This window comes from Carlito syrichta, unplaced genomic scaffold (genome assembly GCF_000164805.1).
Source record: "Carlito syrichta isolate Samal-C Ts95f unplaced genomic scaffold, Tarsius_syrichta-2.0.1 Scaffold315400, whole genome shotgun sequence".
Lineage (NCBI taxonomy): Eukaryota > Metazoa > Chordata > Mammalia > Primates > Tarsiidae > Carlito > Carlito syrichta.
Window position 1 is genome coordinate 842170 of NW_007259496.1, and position 16406 is coordinate 858575.

Here is a 16406-nt window from a genome sequence, read left to right on the forward strand (position 1 = left end):
GTAATCAGAACTCAGATAAGGAAAGTGACATTGCTATCCGCCACAGCCCCCTTCAGTTCCCAGTCAGGCACCCCCTTATCCTTAGACAATCTCTGTTATGATTTTAACACCGTGTGAGTTTTGTCTGTTTTTGTATTTTATATGCACACAGTTGGTATTATTTTACATCAGACTTCTCTTGTTCAACTTTGCTTATAAGATTCAGCCACGTCGCTGCAAGTAGCTGTAGACTGTTTATCCACATTGCTGCAGGACATTTTATTAATTTACCACAATGTATTTATAACATCATTTCTACTGCTGGTGGGCATCTGGGTAGCTTCCACTTTGGGGCTATTATAAATGAAATGATGTTGTATGAACATCCTATACATGTGTTCACCAAGATTGCTGTTTGCTTTTATTTGACGTATTTATTCAGCATAAAAGATATTACAGGGAGAGGAGGAGAGAGGAGGAACCTCCCTTTGAGCATTTGTGGAACATCTACCATGCTGGGCCTACATAGCTAATGTGGTCCACACAGCACCCACCAGCTAGGTATTTTTGACCCTCTGTGTCCCATGGGTACCAAGGCTTAGAGAGAGAGTGCTTGTTGCTTATGGAAGTTTCTTAAGAGCTAGGCTGGTGGACTGTACACCAGGTTTTGAACCCAAGTGTGACCAACCCCAAACTGATGATTTATTGGATGAGGATGTCCCCAAAATGTTAGTGCTCAACTCTTACCCCTGGCAGCTTTGGCAACGGGAAACAACAGAACCCCGGATGGAATGAGATTTCTTTGGTGTATCAGATACTATCTACGGTAGGAGACATCAGTGGAATTACCACCCAAATGCTGAACATGTTTTTTATGATTAGCAGGTTACTGAGAGTATTTCAACATTCTGATAAGACGTAAATACAATCGGGTTATACTTTCAGCTGTTCTGAACAGAGACCCTGGTATCTGAACTGTCCACAATGAAATGGTCAGGTTATCAAGCTGCTTGGAAAATCCCTCTGGCTTGAGAGTTGGCTGAGGATGTCAGGTTTCCTTTTCATTCCTACTGATAAGCCCACTTCCTTTTGAGCAACACCAAGAAAATAAGGGATTATCATATGTGTTCCCTTTCTCAATCTGCTTGTAAAACACACCCACAGATGTGCAAGAACTGGAAGCTAATCCTGCCAGGAAAGTTGGTTGGAGAGCACTCAAACAGGATTACCCCGGTAGGCTGAACACACAGCTGGCATCTGTCTGCAAACATCTGTCCACCATACAAAATTGGACTTGGGGGCAGCTGACTGTCTGTGATAGACACTGCTTAGGGAGACAGATAGTGAGAGGACTATGTCTTTTCAGAAAGAAAGAGATGTGAAAGGTTTTTGCTTTTGTTTTTTTAAATTGGAGTCTCACTCTGTCACCCAGGCTGGTGCAGTGGCATACTCACGGCTACTGCAGCCTCAGCCTGCTGGGCTCAGGAAATCCTTCTGCCTCAGCCTTCCAAGTAACTGAGGCAGAAGGATTTCCTGCAGAGACGAGGTCTTGCCACGTTGCCCAGGCTGGTCTCAAACTCCTGGGCTCCAGCAATTCTCTTGCCTAAGCCTCCCAAAGTGCTGAGATTACAGGTGTGAGCCACTGCACCCAGCCAGAGATGGGAAAATTAAGCACAGTTTTCACAAGGGCCCAGAAAGAAAACAATTATGTTTGTCCAAGACCCACTGGCTAAGGTCCTCCTAGAGTTAAAGTCTACGTTTCAAATTAATTTCAGTTTCCCTGCTTCACTGTCCAGGCTCTGGGATCCCCACCCCAGACCAAAAGCCTTGACTTCTTTCTTTACACTGAACTCTGTAAGTTGGTGTGACACCCTTACAGAAGTCTCACGGTGGGGCCAGTCTGAGTGGCCCTTCTCGGCCCATACCACCTCGTCTGATGCCTTCTACCTGACATTCCTACACATGTTTTATGACTGCAGTCCCTGCACCCTCAACTCCCAAGTTGTGTTGTTGAGGGTAGAATTTCAAAGCTGTAGCCCAGACCTCTTGAGTCCTGCTTTTCAGGGTAAAGAGGAAGTGACACATATGTGAAACTGTGTTGTATACTGCAAAGCAGGTTGGAAATAGGTGATATCTTTAGTTTGAGTGAACCATTAGATACCAACTACTAACACAACTTCAGTGTGACTCAATGCAGCAGATTCTCATCACAGGAATGCCACATGACATGACCAAGACCACACAGTTGGTGGATATCAGAGCCCCAGCCAATCCCTGACATCTGGCTCCAGAGCCCAGACTCCTAGCTGCTGTCCCTTCCTGTCTTTTTACCTTGTAACACCAAAGAAAAATTAATCTTTACTCATAGATGTAATGACTAGTTAGAAGTGAGGCTATGGAGAGACCTGCTTGCAGCCTGGAAACAGGAGGTCAGGCTCTCACCTCGCCCTGCCTTTTCCCAGAATCTCAAGAAGGCCAACTTCACTGGTCTCCCCAGACCATGTAATAAGGGTCCCAAAGGCTCCCCACCAGAGATAGTGACTTATTAGAAAGATTAAATCCAAGGAAGACACAAAGCTCTCCCATCAAGGACATCACAAGAGGCCAAAGTGTGACCTGCTTCCTGCTTTGAGAAAATGTATACTCAAAATGCAAATTATGTTTTTAATAGAATTTCAAGCTGAAATCTTCTGACTCGCTTCCAAGGAATGCATTCAAAGGAAAGTTGCAAACCCAGTTTGGCTGTCTCACTCCTGTAATCCCAGTATGTCGGGAGACCGAGGCAGGGGGATCATTTGGGGCCAGGAGTTTGAGATCAGCCTGGGTAACATAGCAAGACTCCTTCTCTATTTAAAAAAGTACAATAACAACAAAACAGGCTCAGACATGCCTTGGGTCACATAAAGGAGGCCTTCCCCATCTGTGGCATGCTGGGTATGGCGGCCCTACTGAGCTCTGCATTCTCTGTTTCAGAATGAAGAACTCAGGGAGGGATTAAAAGTCATCCAGGACATTTAGCACCTGGTTGGGAGACAGGTGCAAGAGAGGGTCGTGTCATGTAACCTAGTCCTTTTCTCTCAGAGGCTTCCCAAGCTTGAGGGGCCATTGTCCAGGCTGGACAGCTGCTTGCTGGCAGGAGAACAAATACAAATCTGTAGTGGTCCCCAGGATGGAGGTGTGCAGCAGTGTGGCTAAGGGGGCTCTGCTGCTTCATACGGTCATTCAGTGGCTTTCCTAGAAATGTTCCTTCCCGCCTCTGGTCTGTATTTTGGCTTCCCAAAGCTCCCCAAAGCTCAGGAGGGTTCAGTTGTTGACTCTGGGGGAGAGAACTGGGAAGTCAAAGGCCAATGGCTCCTCTTCTCGGCCCCAGTCACGTGCTCTGCTCTCTGCTGGGGTGCTCAGTCAGGCGATTCTGCTCTCCAAACAAAGTGCAGCCATCTGATGCCACAGCTTTATCCCCCCCATCCAGTGCCCTGAAAGGAGCCCCGAGGAGGGCTGGGTCAGCCAGTGAGCTGGACCCAGAACCATGGGGGGCTCAGAATGGGCCATGGAGTCTGTGATGTGCCTGACTTCCCCAGGGCCATAGTGGCCAATGAAAGCCCCAGCCGAAGCCAGCACTGGTCTGAAGGCAGGAAAACCCAACAGCAAACAGTCGATATTTCGCCAGAAAAGTCTCACCCAAACCCCAGAAGGGGCAGAGGTGAGTGTAGAGAAAAGGTATAGAACCTGGAAAGGATCTTTCAACAAACCATCACATGGGATTCGCCCACCACTGTGTAAAGTTGGAGAATCAAGAGAAGGCCAAGACGAAGTGACATGTCTAAGGTTGCTTGACCAAGTTGGACTTGAATCCAAGATTGGCCGGCTCCAAATCTCCAAGTGTTTCTCACTTCGAACTCTCCACGTAACCAGCTACCATTAAATATCATATGGGAAAGTACTGTGAATATTATTTTAATTTTTCTTGTTTTTCTTTTCACTGGACTCAGAGAGGCCTAACTAGTGAACTCAGAATTCTAGTACCTTCCAGCATCAGGGCATGCCCTCAGTTGCCAATCAATCCTCCCTATACCAGCCTGAGCCACTGAAAAAAGTAGAAGAAATAGTAAATAAAAATGATAAATGTATCCAATATCTTCTGAGGAACATAAACATTGTTTAAATTCTAAAGCCTTCTCCTGTCAGCAAGGGAATGCATTTGTAAGGACTGAGATGAAGGTACCCAGCCAGTTAGGAAAAGTGGGGATTTCTGGCAGAGGGTATTCGTGGAATCCCAGCCATCAAAGGTACCAGCAGCTTCCTCTGCCACAGTGCAGGTTAGCCCTGGCTGAGGCCCAGTGAGAAAATGCTGTCCACCTTGAGTGTGTCTTCCTCTCTACACCATGTCATCCATGGAATGATGGCAGTGACCAGAGTGAGAGGAGAAAGATCAAATGCTCAGCAAATTTACAGGGAAGTTGAGTACAAGAATAGTCAGGTAAGTATAGGACAGGGACAGTTTGAATCGACATCTACAGAGTCCTCAACGATGCAGGTAACTTTGAATTTCCATGTGAGTTAACAGTTCCTGACAGCCAGCATAGGCTCCAAGGCACTGATGAACACAGTGGTGAGGCCAGCTGCCAGGGCCCCCTATGCTCAGTTCTGGGCGTGGTATCTTGTGAGACTGCCAGACTGCAGAGGGGCCAGAAACCACTACACTGTGTGACATTGTGTGATGTTGTGTGACACTGAGTGATGTGTGTAACATTGTATAATGGTGTGTGACGCTGAGTGACATTGTATGACAGCAAATAATATTGAGTGATATGCATGACACTGTATGCAGTGTGACATTGAATGACATGAGTGATATGTGTGACACTTTATGACATTGAGTGATGTATATGACATGACATTGTGTGGGATATGTGATACTTGTGACACTGAGTGACATGGGTGACACTGTGACATTGAATGATATGTGTGACACTGGGTGATGCGCATGACTTTTTTATGATGATGTGTGACATTGAGTAATATGTATGACATCGTATGATGGTGTGTGACATTATGTAACATTGAGTGATACTGTGTGACGCCATAACATTAAGTGACACTGTCTGACATTATGTGTGTGACATTGAGTGGTATGTGACACTGAGTGACACTGATGTTGAGTAATGTGTATGACACTGTGTGACATCGATGTGTGACACTGTGTGCCGTTTAGTGACACTGTGACATTGAGTAATGTGTTTGACACTGTATAACACTGACTATGTGACATTAATATGTGTGACACTGTGTGACATTGACTGATATGTGACATGTGACATTGTGTGGTACATGTGACACTGTGTGAAACTGAGTGATATGGGTAATAGTGACACTGAGTGATATGTGTGACACTGTGTGACATTGGTCATGAGACATCAAGTAATGTGTAAAACACTGCGTGATGCTGAGTGATGTGTGTGCCATTGAGTGATGTGTGTGCCTTTGTATGACAATGTGTGATATTGAGTAATCTGTATGACATTGTATAGTGGTGTGTGATATTATGTGACACTGAGTGATAGTGACACCATGACATCGAGTGACACTGTGACACTGAGTGATGTGTGTGACACTGTGTGACACTGACTTGTGACATATATGTATGACATTGAGTGATGTATGTGACGTTGTGTGACACTGAGTGATGTGTGTGCATTAAGTGACACTGGCTTTGTGTGACATTGACTGATACATGATATTGTGTGACACTGAGCAATGTGTGTGATACTGTGTGACATTATGTCACATTGAGTGATGTCTGTAACATTGTGTGTCACTGAGCTCACAGGGGACTCGATGGCTACTTCCCTTTTCAGAGGAAAGTCATGTATAGTAGAGAGCCCCAAAGAGCTGCCTAGAGTCTAGAAGGATGAACCTAGGCCAGAGAACAGAATGGCACTGGCATCTTGGAATGGATTTCCCTGTTAGAGCAGCCGTCTTGGTGGAATGGATGGCCTCTGGGTGCTGCCTCCCCATAAGTGCAGTCTCAGACATGAAAGTGGGGAGATGACAAAGGTTGCTGGATATTCAAGAGGCATCTCTCACTTCAACATCTAGAATGAAACTCTTAGTCCTCAACTTTCTACTGCCCATGCCCTGCCCAGACTGTCTCCATCACAGGACATGCCCCAGCCCCACCCCCGGGCTGCCCGAGGCTTCCCTCTCACAACCGGCACCAACCCGCAAGTCTCACCTCAATGGACTCCTTCCCCCCCCTCCACCCTGCTGCCCCTCTGTAGTCTGTTCTCTCTACACAGAGGCTGCATGGGCCTTCACTAGAAGGAAGGATCCTGTCACTCCTTTGCTCAAAGCTCTGTGAGGACTCTGTCACACTCAGAAGACTCAAGAAGCCAGGGCCCCTAGACCCTTCCAAGCTGGTCCTAATTGCCTTGCCAGCATTCACTTCCTGACCTCATCACCCTGGCCAGGACCCTGGGGCCTCCTGTATGTCCTCGTGGTGGACTGTGACAACCACACTTTCCCTCGGGGGCCTTTGCCCTTGCTATTCTCTCTTCCCTGGTATCCCTTCCCTCTCCCTGTTTTTGTGTCTCTCCCAGGATCAGGCTAACAAGGTGAGGCCTCCCTAGCCAAGCCACCTAAGAGGACCGGGCCCACCTACCCTCACCGGTCATACGCTTATTCCGCTTCACTTGTCTTCATTGCACTTCTCACTACCCAACCTAATGCACAAATGGATATATAACGATATCTAATACACTTTGTGTCTAATATCTCTATGAGGCCAGGAGCTGTGTTTTCTTTACCTCTGGGCCAGCAGATCCTAGAACAGTACTTGGCATAAAGCACTAAGAGTGCTAGGCTTATAGTACTGAGAGTGCTTGGTACAGAGTACTTAACAGTGCCAGGTTAGCGCACTAACATGCTAGGCTTAGGATACTAACAGTGCTAGGCAAAGAATCCTACCAGTGTCAGGCATAGAGTTCTAACAGTGCTAGGCTTAGAGTCCTAACAGTGTTAGGTTTAGAGTCCCAACAGTGCTAGGCTTAGAATCCTAACAGTGCTAGGCACAGAGTACTAATAAGTGCTAGCCTTAGAGTCCTAACAATGCTAGGCTTAGAGTCCTAGCAGTGTTAGGCACAAAGTACTAACAGAATTAAGCATAGAGTCCTAATAGTGCTTGGCTTAGAGTAATATAACAGTGTTAAGCCTAGGGTATTAACAGTGTTTGACAAAGGGAACTAACAGTTCTAGGTATCAAGTACTAACAGTGTTAGGCACAGAGTCCTAATAGTGCTTACTTTAGAATAATAATATTGTTAGACTTAGAGTACTAACAGTGCTAGGCATAGTAGAAATAGTAATGGGCATAATAGTAACAGGGATAGCAGATATTATTGAGTACTTTCATATTTGCACTTCAGAAATTATTCAATCAGTTAATATTCCAATGGGCTAATGTATTTAAACTCTTTAGATCCGTTATTTCACTTAATCCCTAGAAACCTAGGAAGCAGGCAATATGACCTCCATTTTGCAGATGATGAAACCGAGGCATAGGAAGGCTAAGCAACCTGTAGATATTTAATAAATATTCACTGAATAAATGAGGAAACAAACAAATTATCCAGCACTAGAAGATTACAATCTCAGGTGCAATGTTCACAAGTGCTCCTAGCCCATCCAAACTCAGACGCAAGACTTCTAGGGTTCTGTTTTGCAATCTAGAACTCCTCAGACCCAAGGACTCTTTCTCGCCACGGCCTGGTGATGACCCAGGGGATGTGAGGACACAGTTGAGTGTTGGTGGCCTGCCACTGGCTGAGTCTGGCATTATTAGCCCAGAAGGCCCCCTTCTCTGGGGTTCCACAGGCCCATGAGGGGGCGCTGGGCTGCCTCTCAGGTGACAGAGCAGCCAGGCAGATCCTGCATCAGGGTGTGACTGCCTGGAGGCAGCGGTGGCTGAAAGTCAGGTGACACCTGGGACTCCACAGTGTGGCCGTCACGTGGTGTAACATGACCGGGTAGCTTGGCATGGTCATGTGCTTGCCTGGCATCCCCGCCCTGGGAGTGTGAACAATGGGATGAGCTCAGGTTAGCTCTCCCAGAGAGGATGCTCTGCTGGCCTAGGTCCCTGGAGCCTGGACATTCTGCATGGCCTGGTCTGAGAATTAGATGAGGCAGCCACAGTGGACTCTCTCTCTCTTCCATTCCCTGGAAGTGACTCTATTCTCAGGCCCCATATGGCTGCACATGGCTACCACAAGGACAGCCTTACAAGGCCCAATGGAAAAGAGAAAGCTCCCTTCTTCCATTGGTGTGACAAAATTGCTCTCGTTGGACCTGATGAGCTGACATCCATCCAGAACCATCCCCAGAGCTAGGGGGAAGGGAGGCACCCACTAGTCTGACCCAGGACACAGGCTCCTGGGGCTGCAGGTGGGGGGTGGGTGGCGAGACTCCAGGCAAAATTAGGCTCCTGCTGTCCAAAATGAGAGCAGATGCTGAGTCACAGGAGCTAGTGTGAACCACACCGATGCTCAGTTACCAGGGGCCACAGTCGGCTGAGGGAGGGTCGGAAGCATCATCATCCTCTCCTAGCCCACCCCAATCTGTGTTTTTCCTAGCAGATGCTCAAAGGCCTTGTGGGGATTTACACACAGCTTGATGCTTCAGAGGACAAAAATGCTCTGGTCTTGCAAATTCATCCCATTGGCCTTTACATTTTCCATCACTCATTTGGGTACAGGATATTTTCAGCAGTTTCCCAGCATCTAAAGCCAATTTTTTTCATGGAGTGCCCAGTGTGCTTGGGGAAACTGGCCATGCCAAGACGACAGAGGTGTGGCTTATTTGGGGGTGTTCCTTATTTGGGGGTGTTGCCCCTACAAATGTCCAATGGATAGTCCTTCCTCTGGAGCTAAAGTAGCTTCTGATACCTTCTTTATGTCACTGTTGAATCGAATGAAGCAGGGTTATAGAATCTGCTGGACACCCAGAAGGAAGACTCCAGGGCAGAAATCCCAGAAGGGCAGGGGTCAGTGAAGAAGGAATTCTATGCCTGTCATCTTAGAAACTCGATATGCTCATTTGCAAATCTAAATCTCTTAAACCGCCTTGTGGGAATGGCAGGAGTCATCAACTTTGTTTTCTTTTGCTCTGAGCTCTTTCCCCACCAAAGGCAGACCCTCTCATTTAATTCTCATGTTGTAGGATACACCCCTGACTGGCAAGCCAGGTGATGAATCAGCAGTTTTTAAAAGATATGGAACCAGGTCTCATACATGTATGTAATGCAGTAATTTTTTTTTACTTTGCAGCGGGAAAATTTGAAACATATAAACACATAAAAAGTAGACAGAACAGAATAATGAACTCCAGTTTCATCAACTATTAATTCATGAAGACAGTGTTTAAGTATAGCTATCATATGGTTTGCTTCGGAATCACCTAGATGTCTTGTTAAAAATGCAAATTCCTGTTCACTAATAAAAATAAAAATCAAATGCCTGGACCCCAGCTCAGATCAAGAATATCATGATTTGTGGGGTTCAAGTCCAAGAATGTACTTTTCCCAGCCGTTCCCCAAGGATTTTCATAGACAGTAAGTGTGGGGCCTCCCTGGTAAGGGTTAGACCACTCCGTTTGGCTGAACAAATGTTTCTACCGGAATACAGATGCTATAGGGTTGTTGTGAGGAATACACAAGACAACACACGAAGGGAGCCTGCATACAGTCGGTGCTCATTAAGCATCCGATGCTATTACTCACCTGCCTAACCTCTGTCTGGTTTCTAAACCCTGAGAAAAACTCACAGTAAGAGGGGGAGGTGGCAGGGTCTTCCAGGAGAGCCTCTCTCTAATCCACGAGCCCTGCCATCTCTCAGTGGTGGCTTGCCTTATGTGTTTCTGTTTAGGTTCATTGACAACAGAGAAGAAAATATTAAGGGCCATATGAATCAAAGCAAGCTTGAGGGTTTCTTTTATAATCAGGGAAAGTGAAATCAATTGTTAAACACCCGCTTCTAAGACTAAGAGTAAGTAATGTTATTCTACTCGATTAAAGCAAATCTTTAAAAAAAAAAAATCCAATTTGAGTTGTGATCTAGAAAGGGAGAAGAATGGAGGAGAAAAAGAGAAAGATGGTTGAGGGAAGTGGGTAGTTACCGAAGAGTCAAAGATAACGCCAGAGAGACGAAGAACAAGAAAGAGGAGACACATGGAAGACAGAGATGCAGAACAGAAAGGAGAAAGGAAGGGAGGGCGGGAAGCCAGGCAAGCAGGGGAACTGCAATGTAATACTCATGCACTCTCCTTGTTCACAGAGTGACATTCCTATCTTATGGCCTCTAAGGATTCCAGGAAGGATTTCTTAAAAATAACTTTTATATTTATAGATAAAAGGATGTATCTTGGATTTGCTTCAAAATGATCCAAGGGGGCCAGGAGTGGTGGCTCACACCTGTAATCCCAGTACTTTGGGAGGCGGAGGCAAGAGGATTGCCTGAGTCCAGGGGTTTGAGATCAGCCTGGGAAACTTGGCAAAATCTCGTCTCTACAATGAAGCCAAAAATTAGCTGGGCATGGTGACGCATGCTGGTAGTTTCAGCTACTTGGAAGGCTGAGGTGGAAGCATTGCCTAAGCCCAGCAGGTCAAGGCTATGGTGGCCATGAAGGTGACACTGCGCTCCAGCCTGGGTGGACAGAGTGAGAATCCAACTCAAAAACAAACAAACAAAAAACCAAAATAATCCAAGGGGGAGTGGAGGTGAGTGTGAACGAAGATAAAGCAAGACTGCATAGTCGTTGGGTTGACCAGTGCATACACAACTTTCCATTCTACTCTTTTCTCTTTTACATGCACTTGAGATTTTCCATAATACAAGTGCAAACATTTATAGGTAGACACACACTGGAAAGTTCACAGGTTGACATTAGCCCATGGGTCAGATATGGTACTAAACCTGAGGCTCCCTTGTCCCTTCTTAAGAAAACTTGAAGATGAAAGGGGGCTGGGGCTGAATGTGTTTATTATTAGATGACAGGCCCAAGTTTGACACAGGAATGGACAGAGATACTCACTGAGTAATAATGCATTGTCATCATGTCCCTCTTTGTGACCCTGGGTACTCCTTAAGGAAGCAGGGGGCTGGGCAGAGGTTAGAGAAGCAGGTCCACCTTGTCCAGTTGGGGTTAAATCCACGAGTCTTGGCCTCAACAGTCCAAGCTCAAAAGCCAGCCGGCCGCTTGCAAACTTACTCCCATGTTCCACATGCACAGAGCTCACCCAGCCTCCCACTTAGCTGGTGCCTAATTATCCCTTAGGAAGGAGGATGGAGGGCATCGCTTTCCTATTTGGTGGCTGTGGAAACTGAGGCTTAGACGTAATCAAGCTAATCATTATCTCCATAGAAATTCATTTCACAAAGCGAAGGGATCAATAAAATGATATCAGTCAGGATTTGCATTCCTCTGAGGAGACAGTTTCTAAAGCACATAGCTCTCCGCGGAGCACACACAGCTGCTTCAGGACCCAAGCCCATGCGGCACGTAGGTGGGCACGCATTCACCTCCACCTTCAGCTTCCAGCTCATTTGTCTTGTAGGGAAATAAGTGTTGGCAGGAAGGAGGGCAGTGGCAATGTGCCCACAAGAACTTGTGGAAACAAAAGAAGGAAAGAGGATGCCCTTAGAAAGTTTTAAAAACACATAACAAGAAGATGCAGTTAGACTGCAATTACAAGGCTGAAGAATTTGGGAACACTCATAATTCCGCTCAAGGTGATGGGAGTCATCTGCAGGGAGGCAAGAATAATATTTGACTCTAATTTAGGAAGCAGAAACTTTTTGGAGAAGCTCCAGGTGAAGAGAATGGTGGACGGGTGGTCACCCAAGGGCACAAAACAGGAAGACCTGTGAGGGAAGAGCTGCCCTGGCTGCAGCAACCATCCTGGGTCGTATAGTGATCACTCAGCAGCCTTTGGTCTGGTTCCTGTGTGGTCCTGCCGATAGGGTGGAGAGGCCTTAGGGTGCTGGGGCAGCCATACTTGTCCGCATATGTGCCCATCATGTGGCCAAGTGGAATGAAAAAGCTTTGGCTCTTAGTTTCTGTGAACCATGAAATAAATCCACTCTGGGTGTACTGAAAACGGCAGGGTTTTTTGACTTACACAGTGGATGACCCATCCTAAGCCTGGTGACCCACCAAGGAAGTGTCCCTTCTATGAGAGAAGCCTCTTGGCAGCTGGCTTCTACCTTGCCAGGGATCTTCCCCAAATTCACTGTCCCTATGTAGGTGGGTGTTTGTCATTCTTTCTACCCACACAGCATCTTTTTACCCCTTCCCTATGCTTGGCCTCAGATGAGGGAAGAAGGGCTCAGATGGGATGGATGACCTGGAGCAGACTCAGCTTTCGCTGTACGGAAGCACGTGCCAAGCAGGATCCTCTGGTTTCTGAGGGGGCAGCTGTCTTAGTCGACTCAGGCTGCCATAACCAAGTACATAGATGGGGTGGCTTAAATGACAGACATTTAGTTTCTTATGTTTCTGGAGGCTGGAAAGCCTGAGGTCAGTGTGCCAGCATGGCTGGTTTCTGGTGAGGGCTCTCTTCCTGGCTTATGTGGTATGGGGAGGTGGGTGGAGAGAGAGAGAGAGACAGAAAGACAGAAAGACAGGGACAGAGACAGAGAACGAGAGAGGGAGAGAGAGAGGGAAAGGGAAAGAGAGAGAGAGATAGGGAGAGGGAGAGAAAAAGAGGGAAGGAGCGTGGGGGGGGGAGAGAGAGAGAGAGAGAGAGAGAGAGAGAGAGATCCTTCCCCTTCTTATAGGTCATAGTCCTATCAGATTAGGGCCTCACCTTTACGACTACATTTACCCTTAACGACCTCTTAAAAGCTCTGTCTTTAAATACAGTCATATCTGGGGTTAGGGCTTCAATATATGAATTTGGAGGACACAATTCAGTCCATAGCATGGCAGAAGTCCTCCTGGTAGCTCAGGCCCGACATGTGGGCCATGGTGGTTGTTCCAGTACTGCATGAGCCTCTTTGTCCCTGCATTGGAGGTTACTGTGGCACCTCTTGGGAACCATCCAGCCTGGTTTTTTGCATCCTGAGGACTCTGTGAGCTACCCAAGGTCCTTTTTTTGGTTTGTTTATTTTTTGAGTTGGACTTTCCCTCTGTTACCCAGGCTGGAGGGCAGTGGCACACTCATGGTCACCGCAGCCTCGACCTGCTGAGCTCAGGCAATCCTTCTGCCTCAGCCTTCCAACTAACTGAAACCACAGGTGTGTGCTACCACATCTGGCTAATGTTTTTATTTATCGTAGAGACGAGATCTCATCAAGTTACCCAAGTTGGTCTTGAACTCCTGGGCTCAGGCAGTCCTCTCATCTCCGCCTACCAAAATGCTGGGATTACAGGTATGACCCACCACATCCAGCTCAAGGTCCTTTATTTTATTTTATTTTTTGAGTTGGAGTCTCACTCTGTCACCCAGACTCAGGCAATCCACTCACCTCGGCCTCCCAAAGCACTGGGATTACAGGCTGAGCCATCAAGCCAGGCCTCAAGGTCCTTTAATACATTTTTTCCTGGCTCCACTACAAGTAGCTAGAAGAAATTTCTCAGTCTGAGGCTGAGAACACCAGACTGCATAGGACCCCTTCCACAAAGTTCAAAGCTGACTTCTCTGAATTTTCAGAAGGGATTCTCTAGCTCTAGTTCACCAAATCGGAAGGCACCCTTGCCTCCCACCTTCTCTGTTTAAGTACTTGCACCAGCGTCGGCCTTTTGAGACCTATAGGGCTGCTTGTTTGTACTCTGTTCTCCTGAAGGCCAACCTGCCATTTTACCAAGTGATTTCTCTTCCACAGAGGATTCCTGTTCTCCGTGTGCTCAGACTTATCAACCCCTTTCACAAATAATAATTAAGTATAAGGCACTGAACTCAGGAAAATTGAGTGGGGGGGGAGAGACATGTGGTGTGTTGTCCCCACCCATGAGTTGCTCTGAAAAGAGACATCTTTTTTGTTTTTTGTCTTTTCTGAGTTGGAGTCTCACTTGGTTACCTAGGCTGGAGTGCAGTGGCACTCTCACAGCTATCGCAGCCTCGACCTCCTGGGCTCAAGTGATCCTTCCACCTCAGCCTTCCAAGTAGCTGGAACTGCAGGCACAAGCCACCACACCCAGCTAATTTTTGGATTTATTGTAGAGACAAGGTCTGGCCATATTGTCCAGGCAATCCTCTCGCCTCCACCTCCCAAAGTGCTGGGATTACAGGCGTAAGCCACCACACCTGGCTTAGAAGAGACATCTTTTAATGAACTCAGCAATGGAAGTAGCATAAGTGCCGACGGCAATGTCCCACGGCAAAGCGGGCAGAGGCCCCGCAACTTGAATCCCCACCTGTGCATACTCAGCCCTGGGCCAATTTCTTGTGCAAGTTCTCACCTTTGGCAGGTGGGATTTAAGGAAGGTGGTGGTCACAAAAACCCACCGTTTAGACCTTGTGGGGGAACTGAGCTGCAACTGCCATTCTCTCCTGCTTCACACACAGGACATGCCCACTCTCTCCTAACCTTCTCGGCCCCCTGGGAGCAGCCCAGGCAATGACTGAGCACCCGATACCAGTGGCGGCTTGTTCTCCTGGCTGGGGAACTCCAATGGGCAACTCCCCACCCAAATGGCCAAGACCTTCTCATAACCACGCTGCCCTGAGATGTCACTATCTCCCCACCTGCTCCATCCCTAGGTGTTATAACTGCATGGAAAACCCTCCTGTCTTCTCTGACTTCCTTCCTTTATCCTTCCCAGGGAGTTCACCCAATACATTTTTTTTTTAAGGCAGAGTCTCACTCTGTCACCCAAGCCAGAGTACAGTGGCACGATTCATGGCTTACAGCAGCCTTGACTTCCTGGGCTCAGACGGTCCTCCCGCCTCAGCTTCCCAAGTAGTTGGGGCTACAGACACACACCACCATACCTGGCTAATTTTTTTTTTTTTTTTTTTTGCAGAGATGAGGTCTCTCTGTGTTGCCCAGGCTGGTCTCCAACTCCTGGGCTCAAACAATCCTCCCACCTCAGCCTCCCAAAGTGCTGGAATTACAGGTATGAGCCACCATGCCTGGCCCTCTTGCATGTTGAATCCTGTCTCTTGAAGGACCCGCACTCAGCATATTGAGGCTCTGCTTCATATCCAGGGCCTGCCAGCAAGATGCCCTCTTGCTCTGTCCTGCCTTGTGATAGGGCGCTGTTGTTCCCATCTGGTTTGCCAGAACTTGCATGGGCCTGGCTCTATTAAGTCCCCACCAGGAACTAGAGCCTGCCTGTGCCCTGAATCTGTGGGGCATCCAACAGGTAGCATTCCAGGTCACATCATTTCCCGACCCCCATGCCTATTGAGATGGTCCTGTTATTTTGTTGGGACCTCCTCTCTCGGTCTGTGCCTTACCCGCAGGATTCTCCCTACTGGCTGCACTTGCTCTGCCCGGGTCCAGCTCAAAAGTAGCTCTGGCCCAGTCCTGGGCTCCTCCAGGTGTCCGGAGCCCTTCTCCTAGGGGGACGTGCTTCCCTGATAAGGTGGGAGTGAGGACTGGCCTAGCCGCCAACACTGGCTGAGGGGCGAGCAAATCTGAGACCCAATCAGAATCAGAGACATGGGAGAGTGACCTTTCTTCTGTCCCTCACACGAACATACAAACTGCTCCAGTGGCTGCTGATAGCCTTTTGTGACCACAAGGAAAGGTAGCTGAAGCTGAGAGGGACACAGAGCGAAGGAACGTGGCTTTACCCCAGACTTCCTATGCTGAGACAAACATTATTGTTCAAGCCCGTTCAAGTTTGAGTTTCTGTTACTTTTAGCCAAAAAAGCATCCTAATAGGAGAGTCTTTCTAATATAGCTAGACTATGGTCCTCTCCAGAAGCAGGTTGAGAATGCTAGCTCAGGAGGTTGGTCTACAGGCAATTAAATCTTTGTTGGATAGGACACGGACTGTGTTCTTACTGCTATTTGTGGAAAACACTTTTCTTAAAATAGATAACTCAGAACAGACCTTGACACACTGAAGTCAAGCACTGAGAGCCTCTGTTTTGAAAACAAAGCACTGTCAACCAGTAAAAGATGCACAGTGGGCCCTGGAGCCCCCATCCAGATGAACAGAGATGTCAGAGAAGGATGGAGGGGGACAAGGGGACAGTGGGGAATGGAGGAGGATGGAGGGGTAACAGAGACGGACAAAGATGAGCAGAAGGAACAGAGACAGGCAGAAGGGACAGAGGGGTCTTCAACCCTGCCTCCGAGGTGGTAAGGTGGAAGCTGTGAACCTTGCATGTGCAGTGGACAGTCCCTTCCTGGACAGAGCCCCTGTGCCTTATTTCTCAGAACCTTCTCTGAAGCTACAGGTACCCATTCAGCCCACACCTAAGACCC

At 47.5% G+C, this 16406-nt stretch overlaps 1 protein-coding gene across 3 annotated transcripts in view; it reads right to left on the reverse strand.

The window, feature by feature from the left end:
• Positions 1-16406, reverse strand: part of PRKAG2 (protein kinase AMP-activated non-catalytic subunit gamma 2) — a 328475-nt gene that overhangs the window by 144794 nt on the left and 167275 nt on the right. The window contains exon 4 of one of the 3 annotated variants that reach the window (XM_021706264.1): positions 1156-1161. The exons of the other annotated variants lie outside the window; for them this stretch is intronic. Within the exon in view, the coding sequence (XP_021561939.1) occupies positions 1156-1161 (6 nt within the window). The remainder of the gene's footprint in view (positions 1-1155; positions 1162-16406) is intronic. 3 annotated transcript variants of the gene reach the window in all.